We start from the raw sequence: 26649 nt of genomic DNA, 5'->3' as shown, positions 1-26649 counted from the left end.
GCCAGATTTTACTATGTATACGGAGATTTTCGCAATGAAAGTTTTGAATTAAACTTTTCGTAAGTCTAAGCATTTTTTATATGCTCACTATTTAAAACTGAAATCCGGGTCAATAATATGCACATTGATCATTGTACAATAACTGCTAAAATTAAAACTTCATTTTAAAAAATGTACCCGCCCCTTCCCTTCTACGGATATAATGAACATGGGTTGGCAACACGTAACATGCCGGCCGAGTTTCTTCCAGGCATCTCTTCAGAAGAAAGTCTACCCCCCCCCCCCCCGAACTAAATGGAATTTATACAGAAAACATGTACTTTTGCCAGTGTCCGCCCTCCATCACAAAATACAAAGTGCCCTTGTTAAAGGCCAATATCAACCATCATACCATGTCTTTGAATCCAGCAAATATAACATAAAATTTATATCAGTCATGCTTTAGAATCTAGAATATGGAACACATAGACCTATCTTTATAAACATAAAATAAGTATTATACTTATTTAGCCTACTAATACAACTTGAAAATGTATTTATTTAATACAAGTGACCCAAGTTTAAGAATCATTTGTGACTAGCTTTGTATAGATCTAAATCTGCATTGAAAATAAATAGTGTGCCAATCCGTATTCGTCTCGAAAAAAATGGGAGGGGGAGGGAGAGGAGCTCCGGATTTAGTTTAAGGATATTTTAGGCTTTTTGTAGATTTAGTTAGACCTAGATTCTTCACCTACACAAAATATAATGTATTATCTGGGGAAATGTGAGCCTATGTTTTTATTATATATTATTTGCGCTCCCAAAATTTTGTATTTAAATGTAATCTTTTGTAAAATGAACAAAATTAAATGTGCAGACGTATTATTATTTGTGCCGTTTCCTCAATGCCGAAACTTAAATTTCTTGAAAAATCTCTGTTGCCGGAAGTAGGTCGTATCTACTATTCATTGTAAAAATTCCAAGATGAAAATGGCAAACGAACCAGTACCAGTTATTAGAAGAAATCGGCCGGGCACAAAAACAAAGGCAACATTTTGATTTTATGACACGCTTGTTGTTATTGTTAAAAGTAGATCTAATAGAACTATTATTTTTATATATTTAGTCAGCGAGCTATTATTTTATTTTCAATATTTCCCGCTTGCTGTTGCCAACAGTGTTGCCCACTTCACTAAAAAATTAGTAAATTACAAAAAACAAAAAACAACTTAGGTTCTAAGGTTAGGCTTAGGCCTAACTGATTATTACTAATTAGCTAATCTCGACTAGGCCTATTTCTGACTTGACTAGATTCTAAATCTAGATCTACAACCTTGTAGGCCTAGTATTACTAAGTTACTAACTACTAGTTAGGTTGAATTATGGATTTTTTAAAATAAAATATTCTGTTATTTCAAATACACCATTAACTTCCTTACCCCTTGAGAGAACATTTGACACCACATTTAAATATCTAGCTTACTCGGTTGACGAGAAAAGAGAGAATTTGAAATTTTTCCGATATTGGAAAATGAAAGACAAAACAGCGTTTTATCCCCTCGACCGGCATAACATTACGTCGTGGACTTGTGTCCACGAGCTTTTAATTCCCGCCATGGTAGTTGCGTCAGCTTAGGTTATTTACTCACCGGAAAATAACAAAAAGCAACTGGTTGATAATAAAACTAGATCTAGATCTAGTTATTTTATTATTTATTAAATTCTACTCTACATGTTATTCATACCATTTTATGAAGTAATGAACACCTGCATAAATCAAATGACCATAATAAATATTTTTATTTCAAATAATAAATATGCATAAAATAATATGATAGTAATTGCTAAGATAGTTTATAAATACAAATACATTTTACACTCAATCACATTATATTGAGTCAACAGTGTGGCAGCTGAGGTTCATACATGGTATTAGTGTCCCCTTTTTTTTTACATTACATTTTTTTTTCATCTTGAAAACATGACGTATGTGATTTTTTTTTAAAAATAAAATCTCCAAACATCGTCACTCGCGTGATTGCTTGCTTATGTTTACTATCCTGTGGATGAAAAATCCCACCACGGTCGCGGGGTCACCGTGACCTATAGTACACGTCATAGAATGAACACGCGTACACGAGATGGTCGGTGTCTTCACTTCTCTCTCCCCCCCCCCCTTCTTCAAGCAAATTGAATAACAGACCTACTTCCCTACTTCTGGTCATTTTTTTTTTTAAAGTTCGGTCATTTTTTTTAAAGTTCACATATCAGGCATGCTAGACAGCCAGCTGTATAAAAAAAAAAATTTAACTAGATCTACGACTAGCTTAAAAAAATAAATAAATAAACGCTTAAAGTGCCCGTAAACAGATTATTTAGCGCCAAAAAAAAAAAAAGGCAGCTGAAGAAGCATTTTTTTAAAAATACGCAGCAATGAAAAGGGCTAACGACCGATCAATTAAGTCTAAAAATCGCCCGTAATTAGGCCTAGCTCTGAAAAAGGAGGTCGGGCCGTTTTCCCCGGAGGTCGGTCGTTTTTAGCGGCGGTTCAGTTTTTACGGAGAGCGCTCCACTAGAAATCCTCTCATTATTTACAACAAATCTCTCGATTTTTTTCTGGCATTCTAAGGCATATTATCCATTTTATTAGCATTCTGCATTAAAATAATGATGAGAATTTGCGAGATTAACAGTTTTTTCATTTGTCGTGGATGGGACCCCTAAAATAAACGTAAAAACCGTCTAAAAACGACGCGTGACGTTTCAGGGTCAGAGGTCAATCCAGCCATCTAAGCAACGCGCCAGACTACTACTAGTTAACTAGATCTAGAATTCTAGATTTAAGATCCACTCACTACATGAAACCAGGCAGTGAACTGAGTGAACCCACGAGTTAAACTTTAATTGAAATGATAAGCTGAAAGCAAGAGTCTCACTCTTTATACTCTTATATTATACTACTAATAGAGTAGGCCTATAATATAAGCATAGTAGGCCTATAGAATAGATGACACTGGTAAAAGTATATTTTTTTATATAGGGGGCCTATAGCCTAAACTCTATTTCATGGGGGGGGGGGGTGTAGAGTTGAAAGAAACTCTGCATGCAGACAAGATTAGACAAATAAATTAGTTGGTAATGTTAATGTCTGTATTATCAAGTAGAAATGATTTCATTTTTAGTGTGTAATGTTTTAGCATTAGATTATAATCAATGACGTCATTTTATTGTGTCCTTTTCCAGCTTTAAAATTGTACGTTTTGTTTTGATAAATTGCTATTAATTCCATGTGACATCACTATAGTTCGCTGTGAAACTTTTTATTTACCTTGTTTTCTCAAGAGCGTTCCAGCAAAACAGAATAGCGAAAATATTATTATAGATATATGACTAATTTGCAAGTAGACCTAATGGTTAAAAATTAGGCAAAATAAAGATATGCTTGATTATTTTCTATGTGCGTACAAAATTGATGAGGCTTGTGCAGGTGTGCATCTGTAATGTTTTAATTAGATATTGATTACTCATTGCAGGATTGGTGTAACTGGGAAGATGAGTCATTTGAAGAAATGGACAGCACATTGGCAGTTCAGCAGGTTTGGTAACTCTTTATAACTCTAATTTTAAGTTTTGCAATTTCTTATAAGAAATATTATTTGTAGATAGCTGACTTAATCTAAACTGTCTCAAGATATACATATTTAATTTCTTAGGTGACAGCCAATGATTTCAATTTCTTATCCATGTTTACCCTACTGTCTATTCCCTGATATTGTGGAAATGTATTTACAAATTTATCAAAATATGTTCTAACATTTTATTCTAATAAGCAGTGCTGTTGTTCGTTAACATTTCACATTAAATCTTGCTCAGATTGTTAGATTCTAAAAATATTTTATTAGTATTTAGTAGATGGTTAAATACTGTTTTTTCTCCAGTTCATCCAACAAGCCATCAGAAAAGATTTCACAAATGTTGAAGATATCCTAAATCCACCAGATGGCCAGGATGAAGGTGTATGGAAGTATGAACACCTCAGGTACAGACTTTATGGATGTTCACTTCATTAGTTTTATTTGGTGCAGCTATTAACCTTTTACAGTCTAGTGCACCTGAACTATCCCTATCATTCGTGGCTCATTTTCTATGATTTAAAAAATTTAAGAATGTTTTTTTTTTAAATTATGGGCAATATTTAGTGAAATCATATCTAATTAAAATTCCTCTTCTGTTTAATCGAGCATTATTTGTAACGTAAACAATACAGTGTTACTGAAAAAGAACATAGATCTAGCTGAATTTTTATAGCATTTATAATAAAAAATAATAGCAGAAGTAGCTTTTTGTTTATGCTTTTCTGGTATTAGTTTTTTATTTTAAAAAGTGCAGTGATTGAAAAATATGTTGTCTTTTTTTTGCTGTGCTGAGGGGAAATAAAATAGTTTTTATGTCACTGACTGGAAAGGTTAAGAAAACTGTGTTGGAGTCATATAGTAATAGTTATTTTTTTGGTATTATTTTATCTTTTTTACACTAATATGAATGTTCATATTTATGTATTTGAATGTATGCACATTGTTTTTTTTTCATAATGGTTGGCAAAATCTGTTTACTTTATTATAGGCAGTTCTGTATGGAATTAAATGGTTTAGCTGTGAAGCTACAGGTAACTTACACAATGTCCATTATTTGTATATTCCAAGTCTTCTGCCTTGAGTTTAAGTATTGGCTTTAATTTATGTTCTGAGGTCAATTGCAAAGTGTTGAAAACATAAAAATAGTATTTTAAGTTTAGACATACTTAGAGTAGGGTCAAAATTTGAAATATATATTTACCTTAATTACAACAGGTAGAATGTAATCCAGAAACATGCACTCAAATGACAGCAACTGAACAATGGATTTTCCTATGTGCAGCTCACAAAACACCAAAAGAGGTACATCTCTTGTTTTTCTCAGGCTAACTTCACAAGCACAGATAAATTATTTTTTCTTGTGTTTTTTTTTAATAGATTTAAAATTCATTTAGTTGTACACAACCAACTTGATCAAGTTTGGTTTTATTACTTTGATTTCATATTTTTATCTAGTGTCCTGCAATTGATTACACAAGGCATACATTAGATGGAGCAGCTTGTCTTCTTAACAGTAACAAATATTTCCCTAGCAGGTATTTTTACTGTATTTTTTATCCTAATATTAAAACTTCCTATATTTGTACTTTTGTTTTTCAGTAACAGCAATTAGATTATTATTTTTGGTTAGAGTGGGAACGCTTAAGTTATAAGTATAAATAAAATATTATTTTCTAGGGTGAGCATAAAGGATTCCTCTGTGGCCAAATTAGGATCTGTTTGTCGTCGTGTGTACAGGATATTTTCCCATGCATATTTTCATCATCGTACACTCTTTGACCAGTATGAGGTAACTCATTTGACATTTGCTATATTACAGGCAGCTTTACAATTAAATGCTTTCTCCTTTTTAACAATTACATAGAAAATTTAGAGGTAGGTGTTGAATGTTAAACAAATTATTTCCTTTATTTTTCTGCAGAATGAAACTTACTTATGTCGGCGCTTCACTCAGTTTGTAACAAAATATAATCTAATGTCTAAAGACAATCTAATTGTACCAATAATGGAAGATCAACAAACTTTAGAAGGAGAAAGTGAAGCATAAACAAATTTAGGAATTATGGATCTATTTAACATACAGGAAGTATCAACTAATGCATTTAATCTAATTATCTGTGTAGATCATAAAAGTCATAATCTGGACCGGTAGTCTTTTGTAAATATTTAACTCTTAGGAATATACCAATGTGAAATAGGGAAGTGTTGACTGTGACCATTAGCTTTTACATTTTTTGTTATATGGTTATATTATGATGTTTAAGATTATATTTAATTTTTAACCTATTAGCTTTCTGCTAGATGAAAGATTATTTTTTTTAATTGAAGAAGTTTGTACATGATAAGCGAGCTGAAATGTACAGTTAAGATTATTACATTGTTGCTCCAATGTTTACATAATTTTTTAGTTAGTGCAATTGTTTTATTTAAGAGGTGTGCTTGTTAAGTGAAAGAGGGTTAACTTGAGATTATGGTGAATGAATTTTGCATGGTGGTTGTATGGATAAATGGTGAATTAAATTGTAATGTAATATTATGTACATAGTGCAATTATGATGTATTTTCTTTCAAATTAAAACCTAGATGTGAATTCATTTGTATAAATATATGTATATATGCAGTAGGTCTCCAGGTTTTCAAATCTAATCCTACCCAAAACTGTATTCATAACCAGTATTCTGTTTCCTATAAATTAAAAGCATTTTTATTATCTTAATGTATTTTAGAGAAACTAAAAAGTTACGATTGCCCCAAAATGACATTAAAATGCAGCTTGCACTTTTTGTGAGGTTATATAAAATTGTGATTTTGAGTTTAAAAAAAACATTTTACATCTTTTTGCCTCCAAAATTATAATTTCTCTTTCTATCATAAATTATTAAATGCACTCTTTGAAATTAAAAATCTACTACCATACTGAGTATATATATATATATATTGTGCAATATAGTCTTATATAACTGGACTTAAAAGAAAATTCAGAACAATTGGGAAACACTTGTTGTTTTCTCATTGGATCACTACCTGGATGACTTCTGTATATCAATATATAATTTATATAAAAAAATCGACAAAGTAAATTTAGACTACTAGTTCACTAGCCTGTCAAAAATTTTTTTTTACAATATTTTTCTGGTTTGTTCCTTACTGCCAATAACTTCGAAAATGTTGCATCACAACTTTGCTGATTTAAAATCAATATTTTCATTCAAAGAAAGGATGAGTTAGCCTCAGTCAAAGAAAACAAAGATGTATATGTTATAACTGCAATAATTAATAATTTATCAAGTTTTAATAATTACACACATAGCTTAATTCTTTTGAAATACTGTTAAATATATTTGAATCAAAATTTAAAATTGTGTGATTTTCTATTTTTACTTATAGACTAGAGTTGATATTCTTTGATGGTGCCTAGTCATAGATCATAATGTACAGTGCAGTTTTCATAGTTATTCAGTCATGGTTGATCCCAACATTCTGACAACAAAAAAGGTCTTAGTTTGCCAACTATTCAGTACAAAACTGAAAAATGTTTTTACTTAATAAAAAGGACCTAAGTCCTCTGCTATATGTTGTGATTTTTAAAAAAAGAGTGTTAAGACCATTTTAAAAAACATTAAAATCTTAACTTATTTTTAATGTATGCAAATTTACATTATCATTAAGTTAAATTTATGGTTTCCATTTTAATTTAAGAGGTGGACTTTTGACTTTAAATAAAAACCACTCTTCATGTTTTAAACAGTTTGTAATCTCTGTACATTTGAACTTGATATATAGTGGTTGCCAAAATCTTCCTTGGCAACTACATTTCGAGCAGCATAGATGCTAGTCTTAAAAATCAAATTATTAGTATCTGTACCCAGGCCTTTAGCTTTTAAAAGTATGCACACCAAACACATTCATAACATTAAATAATAACTGCATCACAAGCTTAGATATGTATAAAAAAAATAGTATATTAATTTAAGTGTAATAATTTAAACTGTCCTTTGAAAAACATAACATAATTAAACACATTTTTATATTGATTAGTATGGAATTTTAGACAGCAGTGAATAAAGTACACAGCCAATTTAAAATAAGCTTGGCTTTTGTAAATAAAATCTATTAAAATGTTCAGTATCCATGCTCGTCATTGTTTGTTTTGTTTGAAAATAATTTTTGTCCAAAAATGTATACACTATTTTATTATTTAAATATTAGAAAAAAATTGTTAAAAAGTCTAAAACATAAATAGGCAGAATTAAATGCATTCTTAAAACATTATGTAATACTGAAGAAATCTTAACTGATCACATAAATATTCCCCACACCATGAATGTGTTACAGATACAAAAAACCATCATCTTACAAGCAACAAACATATGAACAATGCAGACTAATGAACTAAGACTAAATAACTTGTGCTAAACTAAATATATTTTGGCAGTAGTTATCAGGAGTAGTTAGTAGAAAAGATAAAATGCATATATATATACTATAGACATAACATCTGGCTAATACTAATTCTGTTTTTAACAGTTTCTGTTTCAAGCAATAAGAGTTTTAATGGTGCCAATCCGTTCTATTCCAACATGAACAACATCCCCAGTCTGAAAAAGAAAAATCAGTTTTAAAATATCCTATTTCAATTTGTATGTGAATCAGTTCAATCAGTTTTGCCTATTATCTTTCTGCCTGCTCTAGAAAAACCTGTAAAAACACAACCTTTACTTTTCAAACTATCACCCACCCACAAACCCTGAACTTAAAAAAAACTACTTGGCAATACAATATCATTTTTTGTGTTATCTTTACATATGACTAGGGTTAGTTAAGACAGCTGGCAACCATCAATTTTCACACCCATCATCTTTAAAATTAACAGTAAACTGCAGATACCTGTAAGAATTCTGGTGGATTCCGAAACACTCCAACACCAGGTGGTGTTCCTGTTAGAATTGTGTCTCCTGGCTTGAGTGTAAAAAATCTGCAATGTATATAGATAATTATTAATTAGGTATGCTCCATATTACTCACATAATCCCCAAGGAATAAATTTCTTTTCTGATAAAACTGTATTTATTGTTATGAATGCATTTTTTATTTTAAACATAAACATTTCCTACCTAGACAAATAAGAGATGATTTCCTCTGTTTTGAAAACCATTTCACTTGTATTGCTGGACTGTTTAGTTTTACCATTTACAATAGTCCAAATTTTAAGATTGTGAGGATCTGAGAATGAAAAGACAAATTTAAAATGTGCAAAGTAGAAAAAGTAGCTTTTCAAAGCATTTAAAATTAAAACAAAATTTTTTCACAAATTATGAATAAATGTAATTTAAAAAAAAATAATTAAAATGTAAAGCCTAATTGACTTAATTTAAAATTCTTAATGTGAATTCCACTTTGAACACTTGTCATGTAAGAAAGGACAAAATGAAACAAGTACCACTTAAATCTTCTTTAGTGACAATGGCTGGTCCAAGGGGACAAAATCCATCCATGCTTTTCCCAATAAGAAACTGATTTCCATTACGCTTGAGCTGCCAATCTCTTGCACTTACATCGTGGGCAACAGTGTAGCCAAACACATAATCCATGGCAGATTCTTTCTATTCAATGAAGCAGTTGTTCTCATCAAAATATTGATTAAATAAGCCAATAGTTAAAATGTCGCTCCAGATGTTAATTCAATAAAGAGGACTATTTGGGGCAGTATAACATAATAATCAGAGGTCACATCCTGGCAGGACAAACACAAAAGCAGAATTCCATGTGTTCACTTAGTCTAAATCATAGTGTAGAAAAATGCACAACACATTACAAATATAATCAGGAAAAATGTACATACTTACTGGTATGTTTTTTCCTTCTTTACCCACTATTACAGCCAATTCAACTTCCCAATCTAATTCCTAAAAAGGTAGAACAAAAATATGTAATTCAAAGACAAAACTATAGTTTTAGATTACATATGAAGTACAAACCAATAAAAGGTGTTAGGTATAAAGTTGTCATCAGATATTGAAAAATAAACTGACCTCTGTTTCTTTAGGATACTCAATATTATCTTCTGGACCAATTATAGAGGTATTGAATTTACTGAAGACAACTGGTTCTTTAGGCACAGGAAGATTTTGTTCAGCACAGTGATCATAGTAATTCATGCCGATGCAAATCAACTTCTCTGGATTGTCAATCGGACTTAACAACCTAACCTCATCACGTTCAATTATATGACGTCCACTTTCAACAGCACTAGAAAAAATTTAGCAGAATGCAAATTATTACTGTATTACAGAAATAAACTTACATTGGCCTTTATCAGAAGCTTTATAAATACCTATTGGAGAAAGGGAAAACTGATAAATTTGGATAATGAATTACCTTTTTTCCCTTTAAAAGATCCACAAACAAAAACTTGACATACAAGTGTGGGAAGCTTTTTAAGTAAAATTTTACTTTCAACTAGACCTTTGTATTAAACTATTTTAAAGAATTTTGAGTAACTATCATCTATACACTACATTATTAACTTTACATCTAAATGGGTGGTGATAAAATGCAAGATGTAAGACAGGGAAATTGAAATTCTGAGTACAGTGATACATTTTTCAAGATTTATGCTTGTCATGGTTGTTGTTATTTGTGAGAAAAATGTTATGGACTGTGAAATAAACAAACACCCATGAGTTTGTTTTTTTTTTATATTATTTATAGGGCCTATTTGAATTTCTCAAAATAGGCCTTACTGGAAAACTATCTTATTGATGTAATTCTTATGAGTTGGGTAAACATCAGTCGAGTGTGAACATACGTGACCAGAAGTTTTTTCAGGCCACTTTTTTGGCTGTTTTGCTTAACAAAGTTGGGTTGTTGACCATTTTCTTGATTGTCATTTGTTTCTTGGTGTGAGTAAAATGTGAGATGCAGAAAAAAGAAAACAAAGTGTCTACTCGGAATAAGATTTTTCGGCAAAAGATAGTTCTGCGCATGCGCAGTGACCTAGGGTTAGGGCTAGAATGAGGGTTAGGGGTAGGATTAGGGATAGGGTTAGGGATAGGATTAGGGCTAGGGTTAGGGATAGGATTAGGGCTAGGGCTAGGGTTAGGATTAGGGCTAGGGTTAGGGATAGGATTAGGGATAGGGTTAAGGATAGGATTAGGGTTGGTATTAGGGTTCTGCGGTTGTAAACACACGCATGCGCAGTACCATCGAAAACATCGCCGCTAAGGCAAGTCGTAGTTTCTCTCCATTGCGCATGCGTATCGCATGCGTATCTTATTCCGACTAGAATCGGCCAAAAGAAAATGTGTGGGTTGTTTTGTACATTTCAATGTTTTATTTTACAATGGCTTAATTTTATTATTTCTTTATTAATCTAGGCCTAATTAATATTATTGATAGAGAACACTTAGCGGTTAATCTACTTGTTTATTGAAATCTTTTTCTTACAAATTACAATCAAGACAAGCAAAAACATTATACAAAAATTGTATTGCATATTTTTTCACTGGATTTAGATCTATTTTAGGGGTCAGGGTGGTCGAGTCGGTAAAGCTCATGGTTGCTAAACCGAAAAGTCTCGAGTTCGAACCCTCGTTAGCTGGGGAAAGCCACTCTTCTAGGAGAGACAACTCCAAAATCAAAAACTGCTGCCTTGTAATTTGTTCTTGGTTGGACAAAGGCTGTGGAGGCAAATAAAAAAAAAAAGCAGGCTGAAATCAGAGTCAATGGCCTTAATGGCGCATAACCAGTTGACACGTCTATTTAAAAATTGTGTTGGAGGGGATCACTTCGAAAACTAAAATTAAGAAAGAAGATCTATTTATGTACCCGCAATGCAGCACATAATTTCTAGCATTTTCTTTTTTCTATTTTTACCGCCCCCAATTTTCTATCCCACATTAAAGTTTTCGTATTTTAAAATGTTACCTCTTTCCAAGTCTTTCGTTTCTAATGAACTTATGAAATATGAAGAACTAACTCCGCACTAAACTAGACATTAATTAAATTTAATTAAATAATTAACTACACAGAAACACTAACCTTTGTGCTCGCGCCAGAGCCGACGGCCCGCAAGCAATGAAATCTCTCATACAACTTGGTAAAGATGAATCAAACTTGGATAGATTTACGATGTTTCCATTCTCTCCAAGTTCAACTCCTACTCCACGAGTACCAACATTTTTTACTACGTACTGAACAAATCGCATCTTACTGTTATAGTGGCGTCGTGACAAACTTCTTTTATGAACAAACTTAAAAAGAAATGTTGCTGTCTTAGATAATGAAAACAGCATTCGAATAGTAACACTAAAACAACAATAAAATACAGGATGAATCTTTCTTTTTTTCTCTCACTCAATCGTGTTTACTTTTTAAAATGTTATCAACTAATTGAACTTTGAACCCAAACGGTCATAGGTCATGAAACGTTAAAAACGAGGATTTGTGCTATGTAATGTGAATTAAAACATATTTATTGTATTGTATGGTTGGGTCAAGCACCAACCAAAATATTCAAAGTACGTTTTTGAATATGTGTTTCATGTGTCCATTTTTAAAATAATTTGACCAAAGGAAATTACAATTTTGAGACATAGGGGCCTACTGTTTTTTTTTGTTATAATTTTTTTTAAGTTATTGTTTTTTAATTTTGCTTAGTTTCAAGAGAAGCGTCAAAATGGCAGATTTAGAAAAGGGTTTGGAAGAAGAATGTAATGAAAACAAGGATGAAGAGAACTCTGATGAGAAACGTAATAATTAGAGCATTTATGAACTTTTTTTAGTATTGCAGATAGCTGCGTTAATACTAGTATTAGTAACTTCATAATTAGTATTAATTAGGCCTAATAATTAATCATTAATTATTTATTAGTAATACTTTAAACTTTTAGTAGGGCTACTCACTACTCACTCAGGAAAACATTCTGCAGTCAGCTGTCTTCATAACTATTAACTAGTCTATCTAGAATCTAGTATTGAAATTGTAAAAAAAAAATTTAAAAAAAAAACAAAAAAAACTAGACTTTTACGCATGTGACTTAGATAACAAATAATTAAACTTGGTTTAATCTTGTTTGCTTTTTAATTCTAAATACTAATGTGATTAAACTTTAAACTGATTAAACTTACCCAAATTTTTAACCAACATTTGAGACTTTAAGAATTAATAAAAATAAAATGTTTGTAAAATGTGATAAGTAGCCTGTATACACATACTTTTATGAGGGGGGGGGGGCAGTAGCACATTATAATCTTTTCTTTACATTTTAGCATTTTATGACAACACTGTGTTTTTTAATTTGACAAGTTACATAAACTGCAACCTAACAGTTTTAAAACAATCATCAATGAGGAAAGGTTAATGCTTTTTATTATAGGTATGACATGACATGACATAAAAATATTCATAAATCTAGCAAAATGTTTAGATTTTAATGCAGCATACCTTGTCTTTTACTTTGTTTTCAGCAAAATGATTATAATAAAATGGCATTAGTGGTGATCTTTTGAATGTTTTGCACCACTTACTTCCCAAAGAAGAATTACCAGAAGTCATCACATAATTAAGGCACTTAAATATCTCTACTATTTATGCTGGCTTTTGTGGTCAGCAGTTTTTAGGAGTTATTCTATATGAACTCAAAAAAAAAAGAGTAAGAGCTGATTTCACTAAGGCACAGCTTGCAAGAAAAAGAAGTGAGATCAAAAGTGCACCCAACAATGCTTAAATAATTTAAATCAGAACAGGCAGTTCTGTTTACTAAAATTAAAGATTCCTTCAAAATCATTAGTGTTATCCCTCAATGCACAATAGTTCCTAACACTGTTATATAATTAGATATGATACATACAACCGAACTATTTGACTGATGTCTATGATTAATGTAGAGTTATATGTTATAGGCTATGAAACCTCTAAGCACGCGGTTGTGCAGCCTCGCAATAGTTTTGAACCAGCACCGTAGTTATGTTGCAATATACATATATCTTTGTAACAAGACTTTTAGAGGGAACATTGGTTATATATGTAGTTTCACATTTTATAATTAATATTCATTTAGTTTACTGATCTATTTTTTTACAGCTGTTAAACCAGTGCATTTAGATCTTCATCTTATTGTGAAAAGGCATTTACCTCTAGAAGCATCTCAATGGACTCAGAATGAAATGTGAGATTTTTAATGGGTTTTCTTACATATTTAAAAAAAAGGAAAATAATTTCCTAAGACTAAATATCTATATTTATAGAAATGAAAGTAAGTCTGTCTGTTTGTTTTTTTGCTTTTTATGCATTGCTGCACTTTTCATCTGATTGCCATGCAACTTTGGAAAGTTGATGACAAAACTCCTGAGAAGGTTTCTATGAAAAATTAAAATTAATTTTGCCCCAGCAGGGTGCATTTGATATCCCAGATTTTCCTATTTACACTATGGATACCATGGGCTACCATAATTGTTGAATAAATTGAACCAGACACATCCGGTGGCACCCCAGCAGTCTGGTGATGTAACCGAAAGATTCCAAGCCCCCCCCCCCCCAGCATTGCACTGGAGTGGCTTGCTAGTAATTAAAAATTATACAGTTACAATTGATGTGGGAAGTCACACCTCAGCCTACTAAACCTCCTCACCCCCTCTAAATTTGTTTTTAAACTGTGATTTCATTCAAAAATAACTTTTATTATGATTTACAAAAACGTCTATAAAAAATTACCTTCTAAAATTCAGTTTGTAACAATACATTTCAAAATGCAAAAAAGTGTCTTAACACTATCTGATTCAAGTTTGTCCTTAAAGTAAAAAGTATGCTGTTCGACTTTTATTAAAACGTTCTCCTAAAAGTAGCTATCAGAACAGGTTATTTTAAAATACACTACAAAAACAAAGCACACTAAAAACAAAAACACAACAAAAACACAACACAAAAAAAACTGCAAAAAAAAAACAACAGGCTAAAGGAACATAAAAACATCACAACAAAATACATTACAACAAAAACACAAATCAATACAAACACAACTTCATCAGAAACAAACACAATAAAAACATTACAGTACAATACTACAAAATAAGTTTTTTATGCACTTTACCTAATACTGATTCAACATAAAATATACATTTTTATTTTCATATTGAAAGTGATAAAAATGGCTAGAAAAAGTTAAACAAATCTAATATTTTAATAAGTTATTTTCAATTCCTATTATTGTTTTATTGTTCTTTCAGGATTCAGGAATTAAATAAAATAAAGAGATTACGACTTGATCGTGAAAATATTGGTGGTATTGATGGTTTTGAGCTGCTGAGCACTGATGTCACTCATCTTTACCTCCAGTTCAACAAAATTCAAAAGATTGAGAATTTGGAATGTCTTCCAAATTTACAAGTAAATAGCATACTCGCATTCACTAAAATTAATCTAAAATAATGAATAATGCATTATATATATATATATATATATATATATATATATATATATATATATATATATATATATATATATATATATATATATATATATATATATATATATTCATGTGAACAACTAGAAAAAGAAAAATGTACAAAATGTGTCTATGTGTCTCAGTTGTTTTGAAAATTAATTGCAAGGTACAGCTTTACTGATTAAAACAAGTTAATAAAAGTGTTATGTTATATTGCCTACAACAGTTGTCAAAATTAATAGTCAGTGGTATAAGTAATCTTGTTGAATTATCATTTTATGTTATTTTACCATCTTGAATCTTTTTAAATGACTTAATTTTTATTCAGTTTATACCTTAATTAAATACCTTAAACTAAATTGACCAGATAATTACTTAATTTTTATTCAGTTTATACCTTAATTAATTACCTTAAACTAAATTGACCCGATGATGAGTATCCCAGAGCAGGTGTATTGTAATATCTATATGGATAGTCAGACACAGTAGCATGTAATCAATTTGGTTCCAGTACACAGCTTGTCTGATTACACAGATATATCCTGTGTTACCAGATAGGAAGTTCTATATGTAACATAGCCAAGTGTCATTTTTGTGGCACACACAGATGGCAAACTTCCCACCAAGAACTACAGTGACTTGTGAACTTTATTCTACCTATGCAGGGGACTTGTGGCTTCTTATTTGATCTCACATTTATTGGTCTGGTTAAACTGAACCAAAGTCCTAATTTGTGAATAATAAGTAAAGTAAGGAAAGTGCCCATTCACCTGTCCTTGGGGCAGGTGAAGTAGAGTTCATCTGTTTCTGTAACCTCTGCCTATGAAGGGATAGTGTGGTCAGCACTATGACAAGCCACTTTTACTTTCCTTAATATGAGTCAAGTACCCATTGGATCTGGGTGGACTAAAAGACAACCTAATGACTCGAGCCCAGGGTCCAAACTTGAGACTTTACGGTTAGCAGTCGAACACTATACTATTTGACTACGCCATCACAAGTCCCCATTAGTGAATAATATTACAGTAAATATTATAAGATTCATTTTGTTTCTTTTAGATTCAGTCCAAACAAACAGATGGTTTCATTAATTGGTAGTTAATCTAACCAGCATACTATGTTGTACAATTTATTATATTAAATTTGTGAATAATTGTTTTCTTCTTCTGTTAAATAGGTTTTAATTTTGTCTCATAATCAAATCAGTAAATTGGAAGGAATTTCACATCTTCAGAAGTTGGTTTTCTTTGATATCTCTAACAATTGTATAGAAGAATTAAATCCAGGTATGTTTGTTCTGGCTTGCATAATTATATGTCAATGGTCCTAGGATAGTTTGTAATATGAATTAGGTCTTCTTTTTTTTTTAAATCACACTTTTATAATTGTAAAAAATGTTACCAGCTATAATGCTTTAAACTTGTGTAGTCTTATCTTTTAATTTTATTTTAAATCAAACAAGCACATAAAGTGAACACAATTGGCATACCCTTAAGCTTTAAGAAATAATTGTTTTTTGGGTAAGAACTCACCATTATATATATAAATATATATATATATATATATATATATATATATATATATATATATATATATATATATATATATATATATATATATATATATATATATATATATATATATATATATATATAAATACTCTTTATGCTTTATGACAGGCAAGAAATAAAGCCAGTAATTAATTGAGTGGGCAAAATAAAACAATACTACATATGAACTTGCATCTTTTTTTTAATTAATTAACTAAAATGTTTCCATGCTTGACATTTCAGATGACATTCCTAAGTCTATTGTGATACTGAATCTAACAGACAATCCCTGTGCAGCAAATGTTTCTCATAGGTGATTTTTTTTCTTCTTTATAATTGTTTATCTTTTATTTTGTTTTTATTAGATCTACAACTCTGAAATCATCTTCAGGTTCTCTAAACCCAAGAAAACTGAAATCTAAATCATTTAAATTCAAACAATACCTTAAAATCTTAGGTTTGAGTTTTATGTTGTATATTTAACTCATAAAATAACTTCCATAGGAAAAACCTCATTCAGTGGTTGCCAAAACTAAAGCATCTAGATGGGTCAGATATTTCCAACAAAGACAGAATCTCAGCAGGGACTCTTGATCCAAATGATGTGGTAGAGGACAGCGATGAAGAGGAGGAAAATGACAATGATGATGCTGAAGATAATGAAGACGATGTAAGGCATGAGGCTGGAGATGAAATAATGGATGCTAGTTCACAAAATCAACCTATTATTGGATACAAACAGCTTCCCAAAATACTGCGTAAGTTATTGACCTATGGATATTATGTTAGGAAAAGAAATATATCCAGTTTTACCTCTATAACTGTGTAAATACATACATACATACATATACACTTTGTAATTATTTTTGGATGTGTTTGTTCCCAGCAAATATTCACGATGTGGCCACAGACATGCTAATGAGATCCCAGAAGAGATTAGAGAAGGATACCAGCATGCACAGAAAACACATTCAAGAGATGACGAACATTCGCATCATGACAAAAATCAAACCAATCCCTCATCTGTCCAAGCCACATGACATCTGAGCAATTGTCTAGAAGTGGGTTGCTCTAATGGCTGAAGTATATTTACCAACTTAGTATTGAATTACTGAATTTTATTTCTGGATTAATTTTGATTCATTCTATCATTTGTATGCATTGTATATATTGAGGAATAGATAAAACAAATTTTGAAAACATTTTTTTGATATGGTGTAAATATGCTTGTGCAAGCTAGTCATTCTATGAATACCTAAACATTCTTTTCATTTACGTTTGGTTAATAGTTAAGTCCAAACTTTACTTATTTTACTTACCAAAATATGTTCTGTAGAAAAAATTGCTCGAAGAGTTTATTTAACTAATCTTAAAGTGCGACATGTTAAATATTTTAAAATGATCACTGTACTGTTGTGTAAGACGAGGGTTTGATTTGTTATAGATGGGATTTGTGTGTACAAATTGTGTGTGGAGAATGACTTGGATGTGGGATGGGAACGTGAGATGTTTTTTTTTCCCAGCGTTTAAGTTGACCTGTCTCGTCTTGTTTTTGTCTGTCGTATTATTCTTCATCTAGGTCAGGGGTCTCCAAACTTTTCAGACCGAGGGCCGCATTGACTATCAAATATCAATTCGGGGGCCAGAGTTTTTTTGAGGCATATTTTCGGTGTTATGGAACCCCCCCCCCCCCCCCGAAAATCGTCTACCGCCCCCCCCCCACCCCAAATATATAATTTATATAGAAATATATACAAATTTCAAGTGCCCCCCCCCCCCCCAGAGAAAACAATCTGAAAGAAACACTGTCGGGGGGCCGACAACACACTTGAGGTCCAAGTTTGCTCTCAAATTATTCTTCACGTATTCTATATCTATGGTTGAGCCCATGTGACCTTATTAAATTCGCCATCTTCACCACAGGATTCAGTACACTGTTAATGTCCATATATTTAGCACTCAAAGCTTGCTGATGAATAATAGAGTGCAGGAGCATTGGTTGTAGAATATTTTTCTCATTCGCTTGTCCAACCAAGCCTTTCTTTATACCACTAATGTACTTTTCCCCATCAACAGTCAGGTAACTGAGGTTAGTCCAATCCAAGTTATAATCAGCAAATTTTGTCTTTAACTCATTGAATATGTCCTCTCCGGTAACAGTGCCGTACATATTATGTAGGGAAGCCAGCTCTTGTGTTATGTTATTTGTCTTCAACCACACCCATAATGAACAACACAAGCAGTTGAGAGGTGGAACAGCTGTCCAGCTATTCATCCATTGCAATTAAAAAATAGTGAAACGTGCTTGCAGTTTTGGCTATTTGAGTCACGATGTTTTCACCAATGTCTGAAACACGGTGGACAAAGGTATTTGCACCCAAAGCTATATTTTGAAATTGTTTTGAATTTTCTGAGCAAAGTTCCTCAGCCATCTCTAACAGAGATTTTTTCCTTGGACAAAAAGATTCCGCGGGCCGGATGAGAGGACCTTGCGGGCCGCATCCGGCCCGCGGGCCGTAGTTTGGAGACCCCTGATCTAGGTGAATGGGTGTAGATAATTTGAAGGCTCACTTACATTTTAAATGGTGTAAAGTTATTATCATTAAAGATCTTGTTCATTTTTCAATTGTGTGATAATAATCTCTGATAATTCAAGTCTCATTACAGAATGGTAATGTTATATACTACACTGGTAACAGTGGTTGCCAGTCTGTTGGTCAGGCTGCAATTATATGGATTACAAGACTAAAATATTTAATAAAGCTCTTTAAATGTTGAAAACTCAATGGCTGTGTTTGGTCTTACACATTTCTCAATGTCATGCGTCAGTCTTAATAAAGGGAGAGATTTATTGTCATGTTGTAGAAATAACTTTTTTTTCTTCTTTCTCTGCAACTAAAATCTTCAAAGGAAATATTTTTATTTATCAAAGGTGCTGTTGGTACTTGAGATATATATTGAGATGTAGGCAGTAGGTTCTATATGTTTATATTTTTGCTGGGACCTAAATGTAAAGTATATCTGGATTGAATATAAATCTAGATTACAGAAGGTTGTTGCGAGGTAACTAGAGGCAAGATAATTTATTCATTACAAAAGTAAAGATTAGAGGTTCTTTTGAAGGATGGGAGTAGATAAACACAGTGGCGTTGCGAGGTTGGGTGTCACCCGGTGCGACACTTAATGGTGTCACCCCCCAGAGGCGTAGCGACCCTTCCCGGGGACAAACTTTCTATTTGCACCCCCCCTCAAATTTTTCTCTATTTTGCTATTTTTTTCCTTGGTGTCACCCCCCTAAATGGTGTCACCCATTGCGGTCCGCACCCCCCCCCCCCTCGCTACGCCTCTGGATAAACATAGTGAAGCTCAGGGTGTATTTAACAGAGAAACATACCCTTTACTAATCAAGAAATCATTCATTCAGCCTCCCGCATGAAGTAAACCTACAAAGAATAGCTATCAGTTATATTTCATCCTTCCCGCCAGTCCCATTAAGCACGAAGTACTGGCATCATCATATGAAGAAGTGCTGAGATGTGAATTTGTTATCCAAGGGAAGCCACTGCTTGTGTCAATGGATCCATGGCACCTACCAAGGGAGACCACTACACAAAGGCATATACTATTTTTAATTATTTTAATCATAGTCCCAACATTTTTTTTCTTTGGTAATAAAAAAAATCTAATTCCAAGCTCCAGTACGGTTAAGTGTAAATAAAATTAATTAGCTATTAATATCTCTATTAATGTATCTTGCACCAATTATATAACAAAAGTACAACCTTTGAACCAAGGGGGTCGTCCATAAATGACGTCACACTCGTAGGGGGGGGGGGGGGTCCGTAATTTTGTGACCAGAGTTTCTTCCAGGCATCTCTTCTTTTTTTACCGCCCCCCCCCCCCCCCCCCGAACGAAATTAAATTTATATAGAAAATATATACTTTTAACAGTGTCCGCCGCCCCCCCGAAGAAAGTCTACCGCCCCCCCCCGGAGAAAAAAGTCTGGAAGAAACACTGTGACAGTGTGTGATGAGGGGGAGGGGGGTTCAGATGGTGCGACGTCACACTCTATTTTGACAGAGTTCAGACAAGATTTTAAAAAAATATCGATGTTTTAACAAAAATTCAACCGCAATTTTGAGGGGGGTTGTAGGCTGAGGTGTGACGTCACTTAAGGGGGGTCTGGCTTTTTGTGACAATGTGTGACGGAGGGAGGGGGAGAGGTAAAAATCGTCCAAAAAGCGTGACGTCATCTATGGATGACCCTCAACACCAACATTATAAACAGCCATACCATTCATCAAACTACACATATTTCCTTGACATTTTGTCCATTTAATTCAATGATACAGGCCTATATTACCAGTATGATTTATAGCCTTTTATTTTCATGCTATTTGTTGCATCTACGTTAGCATGGCATATCTTGGAAAGCCTACTTCTGATATTGGACAAAAGAACGATGTGTCAATTTATTCATCATTTATTCCCAATAACTGGCAATAACAGCTATGAGAGTATTTTTGCATAAAAAGGAAAGAATACATTTCAGGGTCCATAGCCAAATCCCAAAACAAAATTCAAGGGTTTTTCAAGGTTTTCAAGGTGATTTTGGGGGGAATTTCATTTTCAAGGTAAAACTATCGCTAACGCACACACATTTAATCAGTTTGATGAATTAATAGACAAGTAGGCATATGCAATTCAAAATGCGGGTCAACATATATTTAATTTAATAATTCATGTAAAAATAAAAGAAAAGCTTGGCATATTATATATATATATATAATTTATATATATATATATATATATTCACAAAATTAAATTACATTATGCAAAAAATTAAATTACATTATGCACAAAATTCTTTAAGCTCTAATAGCTTCTTATCAATCTGTTTTACAATCTCCTTCACGCTGGCCTCTTTTTCCCTAGCAGATTTTCTGAGGCTGTTAGACATTGTAATGAGGGTGATGTCTCTCTTTTTTGCTCAGCCTGAAGAGCATACTCATCTGCAGATGAACCTAATGTTTTTATATCTTGCTCCAAAGAGATTTTTCTTTTTTTCAGCTTCCCAAGAGCATCATCTAAAGCTTTTCTTTTGAGTCCTTGTTTGGCCTGCTCAGACTTTCCCTTCTCACTGTCTAAATATAAACAATACTTCCTGTGAGCACTACTAGCAAAAACTAATAATTTTGGTGTTATAATAAAATTATCTAAGTCAGGAGATTGTCTGAAAGAGTCCAGTATAATTCTTTTTGCAATCAGTGTCTTTGGGGCCATATTACACTCCTCCAGCTCTTTATTTACAGAAAAACCTCTTTCAACACTGGCTTGACCATGTGACAGAAGCAATAGATCTTTAACAACTTTCCAAATGTTCACATAAGAAACTTTGCTACCAAGCTGTTCTATGAAAAAACTGTCCAGCCTATCATGTTCTCTATTAAATTTGGATAAACAACCATTTAGAGTACATGTATCTATAAATGTTGAAAATTGAAACAGAACTTGGTCACACTCAGCTGATTTCAGTTTCCGCTTGTTGACTAGGATGTGAAGAATTCTCTTCATTCTTGATAGTGAACAGGCTTTATTTTCAAGCATTTGCAATGGATCTAGGCAGGCTAAATCTCTCACTAATGAATAAAGTAATGGTGATTTTAACAAAAATTTTGATGAAAACCCAATTAAAATTGTCTTACAATCTGATTTGAAATTGAGAATTTGAAGATCACTTGCTTTATTATTTTTTTTAAGAGACTTTATTAGAGAGTCAGCAACAAACCCAACTTCAATTGAATGACTTGTCAAGTGATAATCAGAATCAGTGACATTAAAAGACAGTATGTCGCTAGTTTTTTTTAAGGCACCTAGTTTATTTTCCTTCACAAAACGCCTGAGAATTCCAAATGTTAAATGATGTAGGTCACTATACATAAAAGGAAGCATTGGCCTGTCTGTCTGATAGTCCTTTAAAAAGGGCTCTATTTGTCTACATATAGAAACAAAAAAAGCTAGCTTAGCTTGTAAAAATTTATCTTGCTTAATGGCAGCCTTTACAATTTCAAATGACTCAGTTTTAGGTGGAGTACTCTGTCCTTTGCTAATGTTGTCCAAGTATTTTTCAATACTAGGTACTAGCTCCAGAGCTCTTTGAGCGACATTAGAGTTTTCTAGCCACCGATGTTTGCAAAAGCGAAGAGGAAATATAGAAGATCCAGTTGCTTTTGTGAAATCTTCCCTCCTAGCAGGAGTGTCTTCAAAAAGTTTGTGCAGGGACTTTAAAAACTTGTCTAAGTTCCAACTTGTTGCCTCCATAGCTGCTTTAGCAGCTCCATGAACCTTGTGTAACACACAGCTTCCAACATTAAGAAGCTCCACTCCTTGGTCATTTTGCATTGAAACATTCAGCTTATCATGAAATGACCAATTGACATTAGGTCCATCCATTGACAATTGGAGTAAATTGCCTCTGTTTAAGGATGATGTAGCATCCTCAAATGCTGACATCATGTCTAAAGCTGTTGCATGACCAAGAAACCTAGAAGTGAAGTAGCGTGTTTTGACTAAATTTGAATCCCATACTCTAATATGGAAATCCATCTGTTTTGTTTGGAAAGCCTTATTCATGCTCTCATCAAAACAAATGACGTAAGCTTCATTTTTCAAAATTTCTTCCAGCAGAGAAGAAAAATAAGGAGCTAATCCAAAGCAAGCCAAATAAGAGGTTTTTCTTTCAGACAGCCTAAAACGTTTTGCAATTTCACTGTCAGGAAACATCCGTTGAAAATATTTGTTAATATTGCTGTTTGAAGTAAAACTGTGGTGTCTGTTGATTGTAAAAAGAGTCCAAATGATCTCGGCTTTAAGGGTGTCTTCTGCAGAAACAAAGCTAGATATATCCGATGAAGTATTAGCCTTGGCTGTCTTGCATGTGTTTTTTGTCTCTTGAATGGTTTCATGCTGAAATTATTTTTAAATTTTTATTAATATTACTGGGTTGTTTTTTTTCATTATTTTAAATAATAAGATACTTATTTATACATGATGTTACTGTAGACTTATTTCCATTCAGAACCAAAAATATTATATATACTACACAGTATACACATAATACAGTATACACTGACAGTGTGTAGATCTAGTACATATTTGTTAGTATCTCTTTAAAATTATTTTTAAGCATCTTCCTGCAATATCTAATTCTGAGAGAGAAACCCCTGGTGACTAAAAATATTGTATTGATTCATTAATTTCATTAAATCTGCTCTGCCTTTTAAAGTGTCACTGTCCTTTTACTATGAATTTGAACAAGTAGATCTAGTTTATTATCATTATGTTTATATTATTGTATATTTTATATTAAAAATCTAAAAACTCATTACGATTACAGCATACTAATTTAAATATAGATCTAAATCTATATTTATTTAGACTAAACTTAGACTAGATCTAGATCAGAGTTTCTTCCAGGCATCTCTTCGGGGGGGCGAAGCCCCCCCGAAAATTTTTTACCGCCCCCCCCGAACGAAATGAAATTTATATAATTTATATAGAAAATATATACTTTTAACAGTGTCCGCCCCCCCGAAGAAAGTTTACCGCCCCCCCGAAGATTTCAAGTGCCCCCCCCGGAGAAAAAAGTCTGGAAGAAACACTGATCTAGATTCTAGTTTAGATTCCATTAAATATTCTAAAACTATAATCTATACACTATACTTAATACTTAGATCTAGATAAATATATAATAAAGATCTAGATAGAATTATAGATCTAGATCTACTAGAGTTTACTACTACTAGACTACAGATACCTGGCTTAAGTAAGTTGGTGAAAAAGTGAGCATACCTCAGAATCAGCAGATGTTGAACTAGATCTAGGTGTGGCATTAGGTGTAGTAAAGAAGGCTTTCATAGAAACAGCACTTGAGATTTTGCTCTTAATGAGGGATTGATGTTTTTTACCAGATGCATGAGACCCAAGTGCACTCTCGCCCATTCCTGACAAAACAATCTCCTTTTGGCATAACATACACCTGGCGTGGTTCTCATTTTTTGCTTGCGATAACCATAATTTATATTTATCCATTTCAAGCCATTTCAGCTGAAATCGGCATCCAGTCATTCTTAGAAATTGATAAGTAGATTGATAAAGATTTTAATTTGATTATTGAACTCGCGACTAAGTTTTAAATTTTTGATGCACTCATTAAAAGGAAGCGGATCTAGATTTAGATCTTTAGAAATATATTTAGCATCAAAGTGACTACGGTCGTAAACGGAAAAACCCGAAAAACTAGATGCTAAATTTAGCCCTCGGCTCTCGTTCGCGAAGCTCAGCGAAGTGGCGGGCGAAGTGGCGGGTTGGGAACAGTACGCAGACTCGCGTCGACAAAAAAAAGGCCGGAAAAATAATTTATTAGATCCATTAAAAAGAAATTCGATTAACGAACGGTTTTCAAGGTTTACCTATAAAATTCAAGGTTTTTGCAGAGTTTCTTCTAGGCATCTCTTCGGGGGGAAGCCCCCCCCCCGAAATTTTTTTACCGCCCCCCCGAACGAAATGAAATTTATATAATTTATATAGAAAATATATACTTTTAACAGTGTCCGCCCCCCCCGAAGAAAGTTTACCGCCCCCCCGAAGATTTCAAGTGCCCCCCCCGGAGAAAAAAGTCTAGAAGAAACACTGGGTTTTTGGCCATTTTCGGTGAAATTCAAGGGGTTTTCAATGCCTTGAGATTTTTAGCGCAATTTCCATTCTGGAGAATTGCGTTTATTAACTCGTCATTTCTGGGAATGTATGGATGTGTGTCCGCAGCTTTAAGTCGTATCTCCTCCTCAACGAAGCAATATCGAGGACTAGTTCCAAAAGCAATTATGTAAATTAAGCTACGAGGATGAACATAGGCCATAAAAATTCCGGGTTTCTTTCATGGATTTCCCAGAAAAGCCAAAAAACCTCGAAAAAATGCAGTTTTTGGCCCATATCTCGGCGACCAGACCACTTAGCGACTTGAAACATGTACCAATCGATTCCTGCCATAATTTAGAACAATATTGCCGAAAAAAGTTTTCAAAAATATCCTTTCGTTCGGTCACAAATTTTTTTTTTGAATTAATTAAAATTTGGACCGAATTAGTAGGCATTTTATGCAACCACACCACACGCGTCATCACGTTTAATAGCTGCGCCATCAGGTTCAATGGCTGCGATGTCACGTTCGGTAGCTGGGCGCGCAATGGTTTTTAGTCGTGTTACTCTATTGTAAATAAAACATGTAAAATACTGAAAAAAAAATTAATGAAAACGTTTTAATAACTAACCAATGGTTTTACTAACCCTGCTCTTGATTTACGCTACGACAGAGCTATTTTTACATTTTAGATAACACAAGGAAATTGCGCTAAAATTGTCACTAGACTTTTTTTAATTACTTGTTTTTTTAATTCAAGGGTTTTTCAAGGATTCAAGGTCCGCTACGGACAGACAGACCACACCCTTCGACGCATTCAGTAGCGTACGCAGGGGGGGAGCAGGGGGAGCGACCGCTCCCCCTCTGGCCATTTTCAGCAAAGTGGCGCCTTTTTGGAAACTTTTTAAACTCAAAGTTTTAAACAATGATATTTGTTAAAAAAATATTTTTGGTCGGCACATCTATGTAAATCACAAGATTTCTTTTCATGCAGCAATTAAGCAGTGTTGTACTAGTCTAGTAGTGTCTACGTTTACAACACGGATTAACAGCTGCATCAGTTTGCCACAAAAAAAATTTTGTCATAATACCACTGCTACTTATTTAAATCTATTTCTGTAATATATATTTGTGTAATATATATTTGTGTAATATATATGTATGTTTAGAACAGTCGTCTAAAACTGACGCTATGTTCACTCGGAGTTGGTTATCTCACCCCCCCCCCCCCCCCATACATACACCTCACCACCACAATTGTGTAGAGTGTAGAGCGACATTAATGTCACACCTAGGTATACACTGGGTTGGATAATTGACCTAAAGTGACCGGACAGTG

General features: G+C 33.0%; 4 protein-coding genes across 5 annotated transcripts; 2 read left to right on the top strand and 2 right to left on the bottom strand.

Annotated features, from left to right (window-relative positions):
* Positions 1-924: 924 nt before the first annotated feature.
* On the top strand, positions 925-6804 carry LOC131951243 (MOB-like protein phocein). Its single transcript, XM_059313586.1, has 8 exons — positions 925-1029; positions 3516-3578; positions 3921-4021; positions 4606-4648; positions 4833-4919; positions 5073-5152; positions 5295-5406; positions 5539-6804. Exons 1-8 carry the CDS (start codon positions 967-969, stop codon positions 5662-5664), a joined length of 675 nt encoding a protein of 224 aa, XP_059169569.1. The 5' UTR covers positions 925-966; the 3' UTR covers positions 5665-6804.
* Positions 6805-7887: 1083 nt separating this feature from the next.
* On the bottom strand, positions 7888-15603 carry LOC131951241 (fumarylacetoacetate hydrolase domain-containing protein 2). 2 transcript variants are annotated; one of them, XM_059313583.1, is made up of 8 exons: positions 15472-15603; positions 11658-11869; positions 9650-9866; positions 9464-9523; positions 9058-9220; positions 8732-8840; positions 8505-8592; positions 7888-8215 (listed from the first exon to the last, which is right to left on the bottom strand). In XM_059313583.1, exons 2-8 carry the CDS (start codon positions 11822-11824, stop codon positions 8153-8155), a joined length of 867 nt encoding a protein of 288 aa, XP_059169566.1. In that variant the 5' UTR covers positions 11825-11869; positions 15472-15603; the 3' UTR covers positions 7888-8152. The 2 variants fall into 2 exon arrangements, with proteins under 2 accessions (XP_059169566.1, XP_059169565.1); XM_059313582.1 differs by lacking the exon at positions 15472-15603 and having other exon boundaries at positions 11658-12030.
* Positions 12281-17774, top strand: LOC131951242 (leucine-rich repeat-containing protein 46-like). Its single transcript, XM_059313584.1, has 7 exons — positions 12281-12367; positions 13702-13786; positions 14844-15003; positions 16239-16347; positions 16855-16924; positions 17116-17369; positions 17498-17774. The coding sequence occupies exons 1-7, from the start codon at positions 12295-12297 to the stop codon at positions 17656-17658; spliced, it is 912 nt and encodes a 303-aa protein (XP_059169567.1). The 5' UTR covers positions 12281-12294; the 3' UTR covers positions 17659-17774.
* A 3698-nt stretch (positions 17775-21472) lies between these two features.
* Positions 21473-24844, bottom strand: LOC131951256 (uncharacterized). The gene is made up of 2 exons (XM_059313610.1): positions 24464-24844; positions 21473-23578 (listed from the first exon to the last, which is right to left on the bottom strand). The coding sequence occupies exons 1-2, from the start codon at positions 24737-24739 to the stop codon at positions 21524-21526; spliced, it is 2331 nt and encodes a 776-aa protein (XP_059169593.1). The 5' UTR covers positions 24740-24844; the 3' UTR covers positions 21473-21523.
* Positions 24845-26649: the final 1805 nt, after the last annotated feature.

Source organism: Physella acuta, unplaced genomic scaffold, assembly GCF_028476545.2.
Source record: "Physella acuta isolate Inbredline_101_S28 unplaced genomic scaffold, ASM2847654v3 ptg000805l, whole genome shotgun sequence".
Classification (NCBI taxonomy): Eukaryota; Metazoa; Mollusca; class Gastropoda; family Physidae; genus Physella; species Physella acuta.
The sequence above is the reverse complement of the archived record's forward strand: the minus strand, read 5'-3'. Positions and strand labels throughout refer to the sequence as shown.